Source organism: Sphaeramia orbicularis, chromosome 18, assembly GCF_902148855.1.
Source record: "Sphaeramia orbicularis chromosome 18, fSphaOr1.1, whole genome shotgun sequence".
Taxonomy (NCBI): Eukaryota; Metazoa; Chordata; class Actinopteri; order Kurtiformes; family Apogonidae; genus Sphaeramia; species Sphaeramia orbicularis.
Window position 1 is genome coordinate 1,972,092 of NC_043974.1, and position 17,635 is coordinate 1,989,726.

The following is a 17,635-nucleotide window of genomic DNA, read 5'->3' on the forward strand; positions in this document are numbered from 1 at the left end:
GCGCCACAGCCCCTGGAGTCCACAGCCGCCCCCCGGCATGGAGGGCTCCCTCTGATGAAACACCGGAGAATAAGAAACATTAAAAAGATATAAACATATTATTCGGTCGCGTGACCTCAGATTCCCGTCTGATTGGTCTCAAAAGGGGGACACAGAAAGAACGTCATCGAAATGTGAGAAAGAAATGGGGGTGCAGGGCTCAAAATTAACTTTTTGACCAAGGAGCACTGTGCTCCTAACCCTAAAAAGTTAGGAGCACAGGCTAAAATCTAGGCGCACCACTATTATATAAAAAATTTGGAGAACAAGCAAAACTCTTGGCCATACCAAGTAATATTCCTATATGTATTTAAGCAATGTTAACAACCTAGAATAAAGTATTTGAATAGAGTATGAAAGAAAAAGCTTACATTGACACAGGTGCAAAACAATTGTCAATGTGTGGTATATACTTTAGTTGGTTCTTGGAGAAGAAAGACGAATCACACCATTATTTGCAACAACCAACTTTTTTATTATCATGTACACGTCTGGATACCGCTTGTTGTTTATTCATTAGCCCCTCGATTCGCTGGTTACGGTCAGCTGATCGTGTAGCAAGTTGATTCGCGCAACATGATCATCTGACTTGCAGGATACATTACGTCATGGGAAAATACTTGGAACAACGCCAGCGCTACTAACCGGGTTTGGCGGGAGATTGTTTCAAACGTCGGTGGAGTTATTTGATCCCTTTGTTTATGCCGCCTGCGCATGCGAGGGGGCGGGGACTAGATTTTCCGCTTCAGTCAGCGGGGCATGGAGCGTGTTTATTTTCAGCTGATGAGTTACTTCTGCAGCCATTATTCTAGGCGCACGTATTAATTTTCGCTCATTTTTTTTTTGGCGCACCGTGCAATCGTAATCTCAAAAACAGTCGCACTACCGAAATTCTCAGGCGCATGCGACCGTAATTCAGTTGCAGTCACGACCTCTGGGGTGGATGGTTTGTTTGTACACAAATGTGGCGTGTTCTCCAAAGCCGATCTGATCGGCCCGTGGCACTTTAAAGGTTGTATTCGTAAAGCCGATTTAATCGGCCCATGGCACTGAAAGAGTTAAAGGCTTTAGTTGGTTGAAGGTTATTTTCCATCAGATGTGAACTGATGTGTTCAGGTGTGTGTTTGTAGAAGACTGACTCTGTAGACATGGAACTGAAACAAATGAGAAAGTGATTGGACAAAAGTGTAAAGTTCAGTCGAGTTAAGTCCAATTAAAACCTGAACACATCTGACTGGATCATTAATACATTTCAATTTACATGATTTATTCTTTATTCAGGTTGTGGAAATGCAGTTTGTCAGAGATCAGCTGTTCTTCTGTGGCCTCAGCTCTGAAGTCCAATCCTTCACATCTGATAAAACTGGAGCTGAGTGAAAACAACCTCCAGGATTCATCAGTGAAGGAGCTGTGTGATTTCCTGCAGAGTCCACATTGTAAACTACAGACACTGGGGTCAGTTCACTGTTACTGTTCTAGAGTTTATATGTTTTATTAACGGCAGAGCCTCATCAGAGATGAGAACAAATATATGAAGGATCTTGTGACAATTAAAAAAAAAAAAAAGTCATAAGATGTATCAAAATGAAATCCAAAATACCTGTTTTGTATTTTTTAATAAATAATATGAATTTGTACGTTGAAATGACTACAAACATAAACAGTGTGTGTGTTTATGGATGCACTGACAGACACTGAAAATGGAATTGTCTGAAATATAATGATGTCCATTTGATCAGAATCCACTCCATCAGTACAATAGAGTCATGACAGATTCATCAGTATCTAAACACAAAGAATTGACTGAAACTGAAGAACACCAAGAACAGGAAGACACTGTTGTTCAAATGTTCACCAACTGTATTCAGACAACAGTTCAACATGGAGGAAGAGTTTATTTTTTTTTTCACAACAAAGAAAGAATAAACACATGATCAAATACTGCATGTGTTCAAATAGACAAGATGATCATCAAGTTGAAATTGTGGAATCTGAAGTGAATCTAAAGCTGTAAAAGTGCTTTTTTAAACATGTGATTGACCAAAGATCAAATCCGACAGAAACTCTAAAGAGTGTAAAACAGCATGAGCCAAAATGACGGAGGTGAAAGTTCCAAACTATGTCCAAACTACAAGTCTGGAGTGTTCACCTTTATGTGTGTAGAACGTCTGAAGGTTGTAGGATGAAAATCCCACAAGTCCAGTCATTGTTCAGGTCCAGAAAGTGAGGAGTCCAGTCATATGAGTGTGATGATCTGTCCCACATGAAAAGATGAGCCATTAATGACAAAGCTCCCAAATGAACAACAACACAGATGAGAGTTCTGAACTGAAACTACAGATGTATAGGTGGAAAGACTGAAAAGAAAAGCAGTCCTAGTTTCAGTGTTTGTTCACTCCAACTAATATGACATCAGAGAGAAAGTGAATATTCAGCTCAAACATTTCCATCAGTGACAGTGGTGGAATAATGATGTGCATTTACTGCAGGACAGTACTTCAGCTCCAATGGCAAAGCTTTAGACTTTTGGTGATGTCATAGAGAACATCATCCACTGGGGTTTGCATTTCTATGACATCAAACCATGAAAACATATTCCAACAGTTTGACACTCACTAAATACTGACATTAATGTTAATAATAAAGAAACATTTCCTCTATTTGATGCAGATTTATACACATGTAGAAATAATGTGTAAATATTGGTCTGTTTACTGTTTACATTTGTCTGACACTTTAGACATTTGAGTTTACACATAGAAATCTGACAAAAACAGTCTGAAACATGTGATTAAACCCTAAACATATAGAACTGGATCCTGAATGGATTTAATCTACATCATTGACTCTTTCTTCAGGATGTGGGAATGCAGTTTGTCAGAGATCAGCTGTTCTTCTGTGGCCTCAGCTCTGAAGTCCAATCCTTCACATCTGATAAAACTGAATCTGAGTGGAAACGAGGTGAAGGATTCATCAGTGAAGGAGCTGTGTGATTTCCTGCAGAGTCCAGATTGTAAACTACAGCATCTGTGGTCAGTTCACTGTTACTGTTATAGAGTTTCTATGTTTCATTATCTGTACACATACTTAAAGGGTTTGTCGTTTATTCTGCAATGTAACACTGAACAAAGAAAAAATAGAGCAAACACACAGTATATGTGTTTTTACAGTGATTTCAGTAATTAGTATTTTTTCATTCTAGTTTGAGGGACAGTCGTCTAATGCCAAACAGCATCTGTTCTAGTTAAAGCAGGAGGAGTCACTGGGTGAAGTTTAAAGGCTTTAGTTGGTTGAAGGTTTTTTTCCATCAGATGTGAACTGATGTGTTCAGGTGTGTGTTTGTAGAAGACTGACTCTGTAGACATGGAACTGAAACAAATGAGAAAGTGATTGGACAAAAGTGTAAAGTTCAGTCGAGTTAAGTCCAATTAAAACCTGAACACATCTGACTGGATCATTAATACATTTGAATTTACATGATTTATTCTTTATTCAGGTTGAATAACTGCAGTTTGTCAGAGATCAGCTGTTCTTCTGTGGCCTCAGCTCTGAAGTCCAATCCTTCACATCTGATAGAACTGAGTCTGAGTGGAAACAAGCTGAAGGATTCATCAGTGAAGGAGCTGTGTGATTTCCTGCAGAGTCCAGATTGTAAACTACAGACACTGAGGTCAGTTCACTGTTAGTTTGATAGAGTTCTGTTTTAGGAGCAGCTGAACCTCATTTATGAACAAACAGAACTGACATCCATAATGTTTTACAGTTACAAGAACAGTTGTGTGAACCCTTTGAAATGTTCTAGTTTTCTGCATGAATTGCTCATAAAATATGATCTAATCTACATGTCAGTCACAAGTACAGACAAATACAATGTGTTTAACCGAATAGCACACAAACAAAAATAATATTTCATGTCTTTATTGAGCACAACTATTAAACAGTCCCAGTGAATGTAATGATTGAAGCTCCTTTTGCACCAATAACCTTAAACCAGTGTTTTTGGAGCTGCTGATCTGACCTGCACAATGTCCAGGGACATTTGGGATCATTCTTTGTGACACAACTGCATCAGCTCAGCTCTATTCTTAGGATGTGTGGTGTGAATGGCTCTGGTGAGTTCAGTCCACAGCGTCTCTATTGGATTCAGGTCTGGGCTCTGACTGGCTCTGTCCAAAAGGGGATTTTTCTGTTTCTGAAGCCACTCTAGTGTCAAGTCCTGGATCCACAAAATGGTGGACTCAAATGCACGACTCACCGAGAACTGAAGATTTTAACCAAGTGTTTTAATATTGAAAAAGTGATTGAACAAAAGCGCTCCCAAGGAGGATGTATAAAACTACTCCAAAGAATCTCCATGATAAACAAAAGCCTTACAGAAAAACTGAAACCAAACTAGCAAACATGAAAAAACCTGGTTTGGACGTTTGACATGAACACGCTGACAGAATACGACGAACTGGCACCAGACAAAGAGAGACAGGACTGTTTGTACATGAGGTAGGGGAACACAGGTGACACCAATGAGGGGTGGGGCTAACAATCACACTGGAGGGAAAACACACAAAGGGAGGAAGTCAGGGTCTGAAACGAGAGGGAAGAGATGTGTCCAAAATAAAGCAGGAAGTGCAAGACAGGAGCAAATGTGAACGACTGGAACTGAACATAAAGTGACTAAAGACGAGCCATGAAACACTAAACATGAACATGACTAACACACCTGAGCACACATGACAGGACCCCCCCTTCTACGGCCGTCTCCTGACGGCCCAGAAGCCTCTGGGTGGTGCACAAAAAAGTCCCTGATCAAAGTCTGGTCCAAGATAAAACGCACTGGGATCCAAGAGCGCTCTTCTGGACCCTAACCCTCCCAGTCCACTAAAAACTGTCTCCCACCGCCCCGATTGCGGACTGCCAGGAGCTTCCTGACAGTAAACACCAGACCACCGTCCACGATCCGGGGGGGCGGAGGGGGAGCGGAGGCGGGCACCAGAGCACTTTCCTTGACGGGCTTGATTTTGCTGACGTGAAACGTAGAATGGACCTTCAATGACCTGGGAAGACGCCAACTGACAGAAACAGGATGAACAACCTTAGATATAGGGAAAGGACCCACAAACCTCGGAGCCAGTTTCCTGGAATGGACTTGAAGGGGCGGGTCTCTGGTGGAGAGCCACACCCTCTGGCCCGGCCTGTAGAGAGGAGCTGGCACAACTCCTTCCACAAACCTGAGACAAACTGGGGTCCTCTGTCTGAAACAATATCAGTGGGGAAACCATGAATGGTGAAAACATGAGTCCTCCTGACCTCTGCTGTTTCCTTAGCAGAGGGTACCTTGGCCAGGGGAATGAAATGGGACATTTTAGAGAAACGCTCTGCTACCGTCAGGAGAGTTGTGTGACCTTTAGATTGTGTCCGCCATGATTGGAGCTGCCGTGGCCTAGATTGGCTGGAGAGTCGGCTTGTGACCCAAGGGTCGCCGGTTCGATTCTCTGGACTGGCAGAGAGTTGTTGGCTGATGTGCCCTTGAGCAAGGCACTTACCCCCCATTTGCTCCAAGGACACCTGATATGGTGAACCCACTGCTCCCAGCATGCAGTGTGTGTGATGCATGATGTAGTGATGAGTTAAAGGTGTGACAAACTACTACTGACAAAAGAAAGATTCTATTCTATTCTATTGTGTGATGTCATGTGGTCCAGGTCCTGATGCAGATCAGCTCCAGATCATGATGCTCCTCCTCCATACTTCACCGTGTGCTGCTGCCACAGAATTCTGTGTTGATCACCAAATCCACCTCAGACTCAACACATGCAGTAGGCCAGGGAGGGTTTGATCCGTCAGACGGAGCCAAATCAGAAGAGAATCCTCTGTGCAGATGTGCGTCCACAGCTCTGCTGAGTGAGAACAGTGTCCTTAGCAACTGACTAACGTTGAGTTTCACATTATTCTGGTCAGATCTGAAAAATCTTCGCAACAAGTGAGTGATTATGTACATTCACTGAGTGAATATTATGAAAATAAAATGTATATTTCTCACTAGAAATTTAACCAAAACACATTTTTATGCAGAAACGAACTCAAAATATTGATCTTTTTTCACTAAATATGACAGAAATGTCCACCATGTTTTTTTGTTCTCAGCCTGAATCTTGAAAGTTCCGTCACTCAGACACAGGCCAATGGAAAAGAATAGGATAAAAAAAAAAAAACGCAAACATTTTCCTGTTTTCAGGCTCTAACTGTGAGACTGATAGGTTTTGTTCTGTGGACAAACGTAGCTGTTTCCCATTTGGATCTGAGACTGGGATGGTGTGGATGATGTTGTAGTTTGTGTCAAACCTAGTGCTGTGTGTTCTTCCAAACAGTTCCAGTTCCATCAGTCTGAACATGTTTCCATTCATGTTGTAAAGTGTTCCAGTGCTCTTTGCTCACTTTTCCACATGCACTGATGCTTGTTGTAAAAGTGCATCTTCCTCTGTGCTGTCATGCACTGGACATGAGTCTGTTCTATCTCTGCTGTGGAATAGACTCCTGAACACAGATGTGATGGTCTTCCAGTGAGTCCTTCAGCCTTCAGCTGTTCCTCTCTGCTTCTTTTTTGTCTGTTTCCACTCATGCTTGTGTCTTTGCAGTCAGCTTGGCTGGGCGTTCACTTTTAGGCAGAGTAGCCACACAATTCAATCCTGTCCATTTGTGGACAGTTTGTCCAACTTGGACTGGTGAATCCTTCAAGTCTTTGAGGTTGTTCTCAATCAGGAAATGATTGAACAGCAGCATGTGGAAACATGTCCAGTGCTTCTCCAGGTTTGTGCTTTGTCCTTTTGGATCTTGTATTTGTGCAGAAAAGGCAGGAAGTGGAAGAGGAAAGCAGGCAGGCAGAAGAGGGAGCCCCCTTCACTCACATGCAAATCAGCAACTCTGGATTGAAGCTCTTCTCAGATCTGTGTTGTGAAATCTGGTTGACATGAGCAGATGCTTCTTGTGAACATCCAACTGCAGAGCTTTGAGTGTTTTTAGGAGTCACAGTGGCTCCATGCACGGCTCACATCTGCTTTCATTGATTCCAATTCATGTTGAGGAATTCTGGACTCTAATCGTCCTCTGACAGCGTCAGCCTCGTTATCTCTTTTTAGAATCATTAGTTTCAGGGTTCACTTCCTTTTTCCAGTTCCACTGTGAGGGTTTCAGAGCTGTGCACAGTGAACAGATGAAATATTCCAATAGTTTGTGTGGTTTTGGGTTCAACACATTCTGTTTGTCTATACTGGTGACTGAGATGCAGATCACATTTTATGAGCAATTCATGCAGAAAACTTTGAGGGTTCACAGAGTTTTTCTCACCACTGTATAGTTGACACCATTTAATGTTTGATTTTTCTTGCAGGTTCACAAATTACAGTCAGTAAAAACTGTTGAATGTTGAATATTTCACATTCATATTGAAAACCTAAATATATTTGACTGAAATGTTAATTTTAATCTCCATCATTTTTTCTTTATTCAGGTTGAGGAAATGCAGTTTGTCCAAAATCAGCTGTTCTTATCTGACAGCAGCTCTGAAGTCCAATCCCTCACATCTGATAAAACTCGACTTACGTTGGAACAACCTGAAGGATTCAGATGTTAAAGAACTGAAGGACCTTGTTCAGAGTCCACACTGTAAACTGGAGAGACTGTAAGTAATGTCAGTTTGTGCTGGTTTGGTGAACACCTCCATGATTAGAAGTCTGTTTGATTATTTTTATTGATTCTTCTGTCATTTGAATAAATTCAGAAAAGTCTCAGTTAGGGCTGGGAGATATGAGGGGCCGTATGGGACATAATTCAGAATTAGCATTCACACACATATGTTAAAAGCATTCACACACACATGTGAAAACACATACACATACATGTGAAATGCATTCACACACATGTGAAAACGCACACACACACGTGAAAATGTATGCACACACATGTGAAAACATGCACACATACATGTGAAAATGCATGCACACACGTGAAAACACACACACGTGTGAAAATACATGCACACACACATGTGAAATGCATTCACACACACATGTGAAAATACACGCACACACACATGAAATGCATTCACGCACACGTGAAAATACACGCACACACACATGAAATGCATTCACGCACACATGTAAAAATACACGCACACACACATGTGAAATGCATTCACGCACACATGTAAAAATACACGCACACACACATGTGAAATGCATTCACAAATGCATGTGAAAACGCACACACATGCATGTGAAATACTTTCTTAAGCCTAATTTTTTTCACCTAAAGAGGAAGGCATTTTACCTGAACAGGAAGGCATTTCACTGTAATCGGAAGGTGGAGAAACCTTTTTCCCTCCTCCTTTTTTATTGGCGGAGGCGGAGAAGCGGAAACTACAGTGTTGCAGGCGCTGACCCGCTCGTTGTAATGTCAGCAAACAATTTATCAGAAGCAGCGACATTACTTCAGAGTTTGTTAGGATCTACGCAGACTCTGGCAAATGCGTCTACAGACGGCCAGCAGCCGACTACTTCGGTCGGATCCGTTGACAACCGCTTAGCAATGCTTTTCCCGTCACATCAGGCTGGTAGCGGCTCCGGTGCTACCAGGGGATCTCCGCCTCTACCGTTAGGTGCTAATATGCCTGGATGTACGCCACGCTATCAAGCACAGAAGCACTTTAGTTCGTGGACGACCTGCTCAAGAAAAAAAAGGTAATAACAGTTATTATAAACCAGTTAGGACTGCAACAACAAATACATTTCTTGACGCATCACTGACGGGTGTTCTGTCAGTGCAGCATACTTTGTCAGATTAGCGTATTAGCATTCTTACATTTGTCATGATATTCCAGTAGGTAATAATATTGCATAGCAGTTAAATACTGATACATGCTGATCTGAATGGTGAAATGCACGCTTTCAGAATCGCATACGTATTTTTATGTAACAATATGCTATTGTATGTCTTAATTTGAACCTATAGGGAAGCCAGTCACTCTACAAAGTTAGCTCAATGTTTGTCGCTGTGCTTAAAGAGCTAGAATTACTCTGCAACAGTAGAGTAATTTAGGTTGTTAACAACAGATTTTAAATAGCTATAGGACAATGTTATTTCTGTAACATATTGGTTTGTACAAGTTTGTATGTATGTTTCTAAAATTAATATGACTTGCATTTGCTGTTACCACATATGTCTGATAGTTACATTTGCATTTCAGAATGAAGACACAGCAACATGGCAATTTCCACAATGACGTGATACTACTCCCCAATCCATCATGGGGAATTGTGTGCAAGCAAGGTCCGAAATTACGTTTACACAAGCATGGGCACATCCTCAGTGCCTTTGAATTCCAGAAGGCCTGGGACTATCAGACAATTGTACAACACATCAGGGATGGCTTTGGTGGGCGCATTCCAGAAGATGTCAGGTAATGGTTATTTTTTTCTCCAGACTGTATATAACAATAATATAAGCATCTCTAATATTGCTGTTATTATACCCTTGACCCCTGAGAAGAGTGATATTAGGAATAACTAATAAGATTTACTTCTGCATTACATGCTCTGTACAAATAAAAGACTTTCATATGGGCACTGTGGATATGTAAATACACAATCAGTGCATAATATACTCATCAGATGAGCCATGGCCAGTTATCAGAATGTTCAACTTTTTCAAAATTATGTAATTTAACAGTATTTAATGAGTTTATGGAACCAATCTGTATTTGTGTTTCCAAATTACTAATTTGAAAGTAAGTAAAATAAATTCAATTTGGATTAATAGTGGTGTGTTATATTGTTGTTGCAGCAGATTCAGTAATTGGGTAAACAAGTAGTAGTAGTTTTGTGTCTTAGTGTGCCATGCAGTGGAGTATATACAATAATTCTCGATTCACAACGTAAATTAGGATTAATGCTGTTAACATCAATGTTAACCTGGCAAACCTACAAGAATGGACCAGCCCCCACTGATCATAGGACCAAGGAACTAGGGACATACACATATGTACACATAGGCTACAATAGCTGGTTAAGCTACATAATTTTAAAGTTGTTTTTTTTGTCTTTATAATACCCTCATCTTCCTTTTTAGCATCCAGTTTTTAATGTCTTGTGGCAATAAGCTGGTGACCCCAAAACTCCAGGAGGGACAAGAGCTGAATGGGATAATGTTCCATAAGGTTTATAAATCCAAAGCCCTCTATGTGAGACCATCAACGACCCTTTTAGTAAGTTGTCTTACGTAATGTGTAACAGCAATAATGGGATATCTGCAATATAATCATGTGAAAACCTTAATAACATTTTGCTAGGTGGCTGCCTTGGTCCCCCTGTTTTTCTTTGTTTGAGCACACTATGTGTTGTTGCTTGTTTTTCTTTTTGTATGTCTTTGTTCAGTTGTGGTATCTCGTTATCTGTAATTTTTTTAAGTGCCAATGGGACTCGAGATGGAAATTAGCCATATGGCTATAATCTCTTGTATTTACATGTAAATGTTCATTAATATGAACTGTCCCATTTTAAAAATCAATAAGTTTTATTATTTAAAAAAATAATAATCACATAATAGACTTTTTTAAGATAATTGGCATTCATAAATCAAATTGCTAGTGGTATCATTGAGTGAACAAAATTAGTAACTTATTTTTAAGATTTTAATTTCAAAATTACAGTTTTTTGCTTTTTCTGTATTTTAATGGTCAACTATCTTTATCTGTTTAAGACTGACATGGATGATGAAAATGAACTTTCCCACGCCACTACCAGAGCAATGTCAGGTGACAGCGATGAAGACTGTGTTGAATTAGTTGGTCCACAAATCCCCATGGGCAGAAGTGGGCAGGCTACCACAAGGTCTGCTGCAAAGTTTGGCTGTCATAGTGGTCACAGTGGAGATGGCAACCATCGCACTAAAACTGCTAATGAAGACTGCAGTGGTGCCAATAACATTACCACCAGTACTATCAAAAACTGCAAAGTAATAACTCCTGGCACGAGTGGACATGATGCAGAAGATAATGCAAGAAGTGATGGCAACTCTGCTCCTGGTTGTGATGAAGACTACATCTCATATGTAACAGTTGTAGCTAGTCTTTCTGATGAATCTTCTGATGACGAGGAACTAAACAAAGCGATAACAGCTAGTTTGGAGAGTCATCTGTAAGTAGCACACACAGAACGTAAGCTTAAGAGATAGGAATTACTACTGAGGATGATATGATCCAATAATTAATAACTGAATAATTGAGACTACACTTAGCTCTTTGTGACACTAGAGTAGCTGCCCTCTGCTGGTAATTACAAAGAATGCAGATTAATGTTGCCTAAACTTTTTCAGACCCAAAAGCTATATGTTTTTTTTTTTTTTATTCCCGTGATTTCAGAGAATGCATCATGTTACAAAACATATGGTATTGTTGCATTTCTGTTGTTTTCCTATGTTCTCTTACAGTACAGAAAAGGTGCCAGTTGATGTGATACTGCAGGAGTTGTCAAGGAAAATTTGCACACAACGGCAGTGCAAATTCAATATAAACCGTGCTGCTATCTGGGATGGGGCAAAGCGAGGCTTCCAAAGGGTATCCTATGACCCCACCTACAGAATGTGTGTAAAATTTTCAGATGACATGGGGAGAATTGAGGAAGGGGTGGATTTGGGGGGCCCAAGGAGAGAGTTTTTGAGGCTGCTGATGGAGACTATTGCCATGTCCTCCATGTTTGAGGGAAAAGAAAACAGGAAGAACCTGGCTCTGGACAGTACTGGTAATAACTTGCTTTTCAAAAAATGGATGCTGGGATCCATTTTATATTTAAAATTAACTTTTTATCTGATTTGTAAATAATACAAAAATACAATGATCTCCATGTTTTTATGTAGTATTATTAGGTATTTATCAATATTCCATTTCTCTGTCTTCCATTGTGTTGCAGCTCTAAGAGAGGACTGGTACTACATAGCTGGCAGAGCCATTGCAGTTAGCTTAGTACATGGCGGTCCACCCCCAAATTTCCTCTCCCCAACAGTATTTTCTCTTTTGGTTGATGGCTCAGCCAATCCAGTCCTAGAAGATATTGCTGACACAGAACTTTTGGAAAAAGTTAAAAAGGTCAGTTTGTAAAGTGAAGTAAATGGAAGTTGATATTAAGTTGAAGTAAATTTGACATTACATAATGTTTAGGCTACAATAAGATGTTTGTTCATTAGTTACCACTTAGAGAGGGCATAGGACATTTCACACCAGGCCAGTCTGCCCATTGCTATATTCCCAATTGGTCTCTTAGAAAGACGTGCACAACTACTCAGTGGACCAATGTTATAAGAAAATTACATTGTCCTTGTATTTTGTGACATGATTAGCCATGTGATTGAAAAATGTCCAAAGTATAAGGGTGCCTTTGGATGTCATGTAATTATACATACCTCTAATAATTGTGTTCAACTAAAAGGGTAAAACTAAGAGACCTCCTTAACCAACATTCTGCTGCTCCTGTTAGGTATCTGAAAGTACAACTCTTGAAGACCTTGAGAAGTCAAAGGCTCCTCTACTTGACTATTTGGCCAATGCAGGATGCCTGAGGCCTATGCGGTCAGTAGGAGACAGGGATCTACTGGTGCATGACATTGTCATGTTTCAGGTTATCTACAGGGTGCAGTGTCCATTTCAAAGGTATTCAGTTGGATGTTTCCTGTCAGGTTATTCAGAATAGGAATCTGAGTTTAATTGACCAGTATGACTTCAGACAAACATAACAAAATGATTTCTATTAAAAACTTCACCATATTTGCATGGCTGCCATTTTACCTCTGATGTCACTCTCAGAATGCAAAGTTCTGTTGTGGAAGGAATGAAGTCATATTGCCATGTTTCCAGTTGCTAGTATTATAAATTTGGAGAATATGACATTACCATTTAATCACTTGCTGAAAGATACACAACTGAAAAAGCAGTGAATGGTGACAATTTGGAAAAATGACTCAAAAGGCAAAACATTTGAATTACATTTTTAGCTTTCAAGTACTCACACAGAGACATTATGTAGTGTGATATAAAATAATTGGAGGGGCATTTATTTCATTCAAAAATATAAATACGCATAGTAAAAACTGCATTACACCCTGGAACTAAAATACACTGGTTGGTTTAAGCTTGCACAGTTTTTGGAAGCAGGTATATCCTGCTATCATTTTATAAAACAGAATACACTCGTGGATGCAATCTGTTAGAACTACACACAGAAATGTGTAGCAGTGAGACAAATACATGTACACATTGTGTAATAATATAACCAGGATATGTTTGAGGTAGTTTGAAGAGACAGCAAGAAAATTTATATTGTGACGTGAGCTTGAATAAATGAGGTGCTTTTTATCTAAAGGCTTTAAGAGATGTATTTCCAATGTGCCCTAATATTTCAGAATTAAATAGATGTCACTATATAATGGTAAGAAGAGGCTGAATGCAGTTACCTGTAACTAACACATGACTAAATATTTTTGTTTTATCTTCAAAATTTGGCCGATACACCTCCAGATTTATAACATCCATTACTTTTTCAGTAACTCATCATTTGGGAAGCAGAAAATTATAGTGATTTGACTGATTCTCTTCATATTTATGACTTTACATTATTCCTTCCATATCATAGTTTGTATTTCCTTCCCAGAGCTTGATGTTAAAGAAAAATGGCCACAATATTATTATGGCCTATTAGCAACCACAATTAAATGTTGAATGCAATTGTATATGTTCTGTGCACAGATTCTGTGAGGGACTAAAAACTCTTGGGGTCCTGGAGAAAATCCAAAGACATCCTGATAGCTTTCGTCCTTTGTTCTGCTTTGAGCCAAGCCCACTGACTGCTGACCTGATGGATGATTTGTTCAGCATTCATCTGTCTCCTGAAGGAAGCAACAAGAGAGTTGCTGAGGAGATGGTTGTTACATTCTGGAGAGACTATCTCCAGGATGCAGAGGGTAACTAAAATTTTTATTATTCCATTTGAAGTATAATTTTCACCCTCAGGTTGTAGAAGACATGAAAGGATATCAATACTGTAAGAGGTATAACATTTTTTGATTCTTTGGTTGTGTGAAATACTGATTATATATAAAATTCTGATTATATATAATCACATAATAATAGTAATATAAATGGACTTATCCAATATGTCTTCTCAGCTGATGATAATTTCTCTGTAAATATTTCATAAAAACTACAACCACTGATGTTCTTTTTTTCCTTGTATAAGAGGAGGAAGGGCCCTCCAAACTACAGAAAATATTGGCCTTCGCAACTGGAGCATCTGTTGTACCACCCATTGGCTTTTCACCAAGCCCTTCCATCCAGTTCATTCACAAAGGAGATGACGACTTCTCCTGTACACCAATGTTCCCCATGGCCAACACGTGTGTTAACTGTATCAAGTTACCACTACACGTGTCATACCTGCTGTTCAAGGAGAAGTTTGACTTCGCACTCGGCAACACATATGGGTTTGGCAGGGCATGAACACATCATACTCTATTTTACCTTTCTTTCTCTGCTTGTCTAGGTCTGTCTTAAAAAACTAAAGGGCCACTGTTAGTTGCATTTGAATGCCCACCTTGCTGGTTCCAGTCAGAGGGTGCAGACCTATTTTTCCACCCCCCAAAGGGAAGGCAAGGGGTAGGTTATTGTTTTTGGTTCAGTTTGTTTGTTAACACTTTAGCAGCAAAACTATTGGTTGAATTCATTCCAAATTGGGTTTATAGATTGCCAGTGACCCAGAATGGATCTGATTACATTTTGGGAAAAGTAGGTTAAAATTCAAATTTTTTTGTGAATTTTTAAAATATTTTTTCTTCTCTCATTTACTTATAATGGGTGAAATTTCAAATGTCTATAAAAACATTAATTTTGTTTCAATTTACTTCAAACTTGGCACATTAATAGAGCAATATGCTGACATCAGTTCACACATAGATATGATGACATCAGCTAGATCAATGCCAAAATAAATACAGTGGCAATTGATATGACATCAGCTCAAGTTGACATTTATTTTCATTGTCATTTAAGTTTCATACAAACAGTTGGCGTTTCTCATCTCTGTCCGTTGTTGTTATTGTTGTTGTTTTGAACATTGTTATTGGTTTGAAGTTCAGGTAAGGGTCCTTCTTCATCAATGCCGTAATAGTTATCAACATCAAAAATACCATTTACAGCTGGATGGATTCCAATGTTGTTTATGACACCTGTATGCCACAGCTGAAGAGGCGTCTGCCCTCCTTGTGTGGAGAGGCCATGGTTGTTCCACTGGTTCATAAATTCTGTCACAGCCTGTTCAATTCTTGGTAAGTAAATATAATGGAGACAAAATAGATGTAATTCATTCAATGAATCAAGTAACCCATGTTCTTCCATGAAGCTAAAGATATTTGCAAAATGTCTTGTTACAACTCTATTGAGTTCTGCCCACAGTCTCTCAATCCTTTGGTTATGTACTGAGACGCCTGTAATAACACTGTTCAGTCCTCTTCTTTCTAACATGAAACGAGCAACATGTATATTTTCCATACCATGATCACACCTGACTCTTAAGGGCAAACCAAAGTTGGCTATTCCCTCTAAGAATAATGACAATACACTTGAAGCTCTATTATTAGATAAGCATCGTAGGTATATGATAGTCCGACTGAAGCCATCCACACAGCCATGAAAGACCATCCGCCACCTAACCAGTTTGTGGTTACCATCAAAATGCCTGTTGGGAGATAAGAATCCACTTTTGAGCATGTGTATACTGCATCACAGTTACAATGAAAGCAAAAAGTATAGAGGACTTAAGATTCTGAAGAAATAAGTATTTCTTAATGTGTTTGGCTACCATAAATAAAAAGCTTGACAAAATACACAATAATTGCTATTATGGCAGTACATTGCTTCTTTTACAAAACTCACCATAATTGGTTGGGTGCCTGAACACTGTACACCCTTCGATGTATGGCATGACGACGTCTAAATGACCGCCCAATTGGATCAACATGATGTAGGCTCAGTCTTAAACGCCACCTTTGGACTCTTAAGCCACGGGATCTAAGACTTCCCATTACATATGTTTCACCTGCATTTGGAGTGTTGTGTAATATATCACTAACAATTGTGTCCAACTCCTGGTTTGATAAAACTGAAAACTGTAATGGCTCCACTCCCAGAATTTGCCTGTGTCTGTACAGGGTTCGCCGACTGATTCCAAAGCATGATGCGATCCGCTGCCATGTCATACCAATTGACATGCAGTGCTCTATCTGTTCGGCAGATATGGTGTATCGAGGCCGACCTCGATAGCCACTCAGGGTTGTTGGGGGTCTCAAGTTGTTTGGTGTCCCATTAGTAGAGCTCTGTCTGGCGTAGTGATCTTGCAGCAAATGCCAAAAGCATCTATACAAAGATACTAACTGGCTGCTAACACCAGAATTAAGGTGATCATATCCAGACACAGCGGCAATATATGTACAAAGAGTCCTTGTATGATCATCCAGTTGTCTGTACAGTCTCTCTTCACTGAAGCTGTCAGGTTGTTCCCTTTGCAGTGACTCAATGCATTGCAAGGCACTATTTAAAAAAAATCTAATATCTTCTTCTTCAGTGCCTTTGGCTTGAAGAAAAAACGTTTGGAAATGAAATACAAAAAGCATGAGATGAAGATACATTGCTGGAAAAAAGGTAAAACTGAAACTTCCCTCAAGCCTTTTGTTGAAATCTGTTTACCGAGTTGCGTCTTCCGGTTCACTTCTCTCTTTTTTTTATTGGCTGTTCAGCACAAATCACTTCCTTTTTAGGTAAAATGCCTTCCGGTTTAGGTGAAATGCCTTCCTGTTTAGGTGAAGTGCCTTCCTGTTTAGGTGAAAAAAATTATGTTTGAGAAAGTATTTCACATGCATGTGTGTGCATGCCTTTTCACATGTGTGTGTGAATGCATTTCACATGTGTGTGTGCACATTTTCACATGTGTGTGTGAATGATTTCACATGTGTGTGTGCGCATTTTCACATGTGTGTGTGAATGATTTTATGTGTGTGTATGCGTTTTCACGTGTGTGTGTGCATTTTCACATGTGTGTGTGAATGATTTCACATGTGTGTGTATGCATTTTCATGTGTGTGTGTGAATGCTTTTCACGTGTGTGTGTGAATGCTAATTCTGAATTATGTCCCATACGGCCCCTCATAGGGAGATATGGAAGAAAATCATATCACAGTATTTTTTTCATATCAGACGATATCGATATGTGTGACGATAGAAATCAAATCACTATTTTTCTCAAACTTAAATTCAGTTCCGGTTCCACGTAGTGGAAATGCAGCAATAGAGGAATTAGTAAAGAGTTTGGAGTTTCACTGTCACTGTACCCCCCCACCCCCACCCCAAAAAACCAGGCCTGACATCATCTGTTCTTCTTATTAGTTCATACTGTATATGTTCTATTTTCTGTGCAGATGGAAATATAACAGACAGTTAATGCAAACACACCTGTTTGTACTCTTTTATTCCCTCAGCCAATGAGAATCGATAAGAGAATCGGATCGA

At 39.6% G+C, this 17,635-nt stretch overlaps 2 protein-coding genes across 3 annotated transcripts in view; both read left to right on the forward strand.

The window, feature by feature from the left end:
* The window catches only part of LOC115438929 (NACHT, LRR and PYD domains-containing protein 12-like), a 209,562-nt gene that overhangs the window by 17,724 nt on the left and 174,203 nt on the right, over positions 1-17,635 (forward strand). Inside the window, exon 6 of the mRNA XM_030162819.1 lies at positions 3,536-3,709. Coding sequence (XP_030018679.1) covers positions 3,536-3,709 — 174 coding nt within the window. The remainder of the gene's footprint in view (positions 1-3,535; positions 3,710-17,635) is intronic.
* On the forward strand, positions 8,396-16,521 carry LOC115438127 (G2/M phase-specific E3 ubiquitin-protein ligase-like). 2 transcript variants are annotated; one of them, XR_003938033.1, is made up of 10 exons: positions 8,396-8,771; positions 9,278-9,490; positions 10,159-10,294; positions 10,789-11,225; positions 11,518-11,828; positions 11,997-12,172; positions 12,561-12,733; positions 13,826-14,040; positions 14,316-14,731; positions 15,271-16,521. XR_003938033.1 is itself a non-coding variant. In XM_030161534.1 (9 exons), the coding sequence occupies exons 1-9, from the start codon at positions 8,485-8,487 to the stop codon at positions 14,573-14,575; spliced, it is 2,208 nt and encodes a 735-aa protein (XP_030017394.1). In that variant the 5' UTR covers positions 8,396-8,484; the 3' UTR covers positions 14,576-14,825. The 2 variants fall into 2 exon arrangements, 1 of the variants encoding a protein (XP_030017394.1); XM_030161534.1 differs by lacking the exon at positions 15,271-16,521 and having other exon boundaries at positions 14,316-14,825.

Excerpts from the sequence above, each read along its gene's own strand:
- LOC115438127 (XM_030161534.1), top strand. The coding sequence starts at position 8,485 with ATGTCAGCAAACAATTTATCAGAAGCAGCGACATTACTTCAGAGTTTG. Across the intron at positions 10,295-10,788 it reads GACCATCAACGACCCTTTTA|ACTGACATGGATGATGAAAA; the intron begins GTAAGTTGTCTT and ends TATCTGTTTAAG. Across the intron at positions 12,734-13,825 it reads GTGCAGTGTCCATTTCAAAG|ATTCTGTGAGGGACTAAAAA; the intron begins GTATTCAGTTGG and ends TTCTGTGCACAG.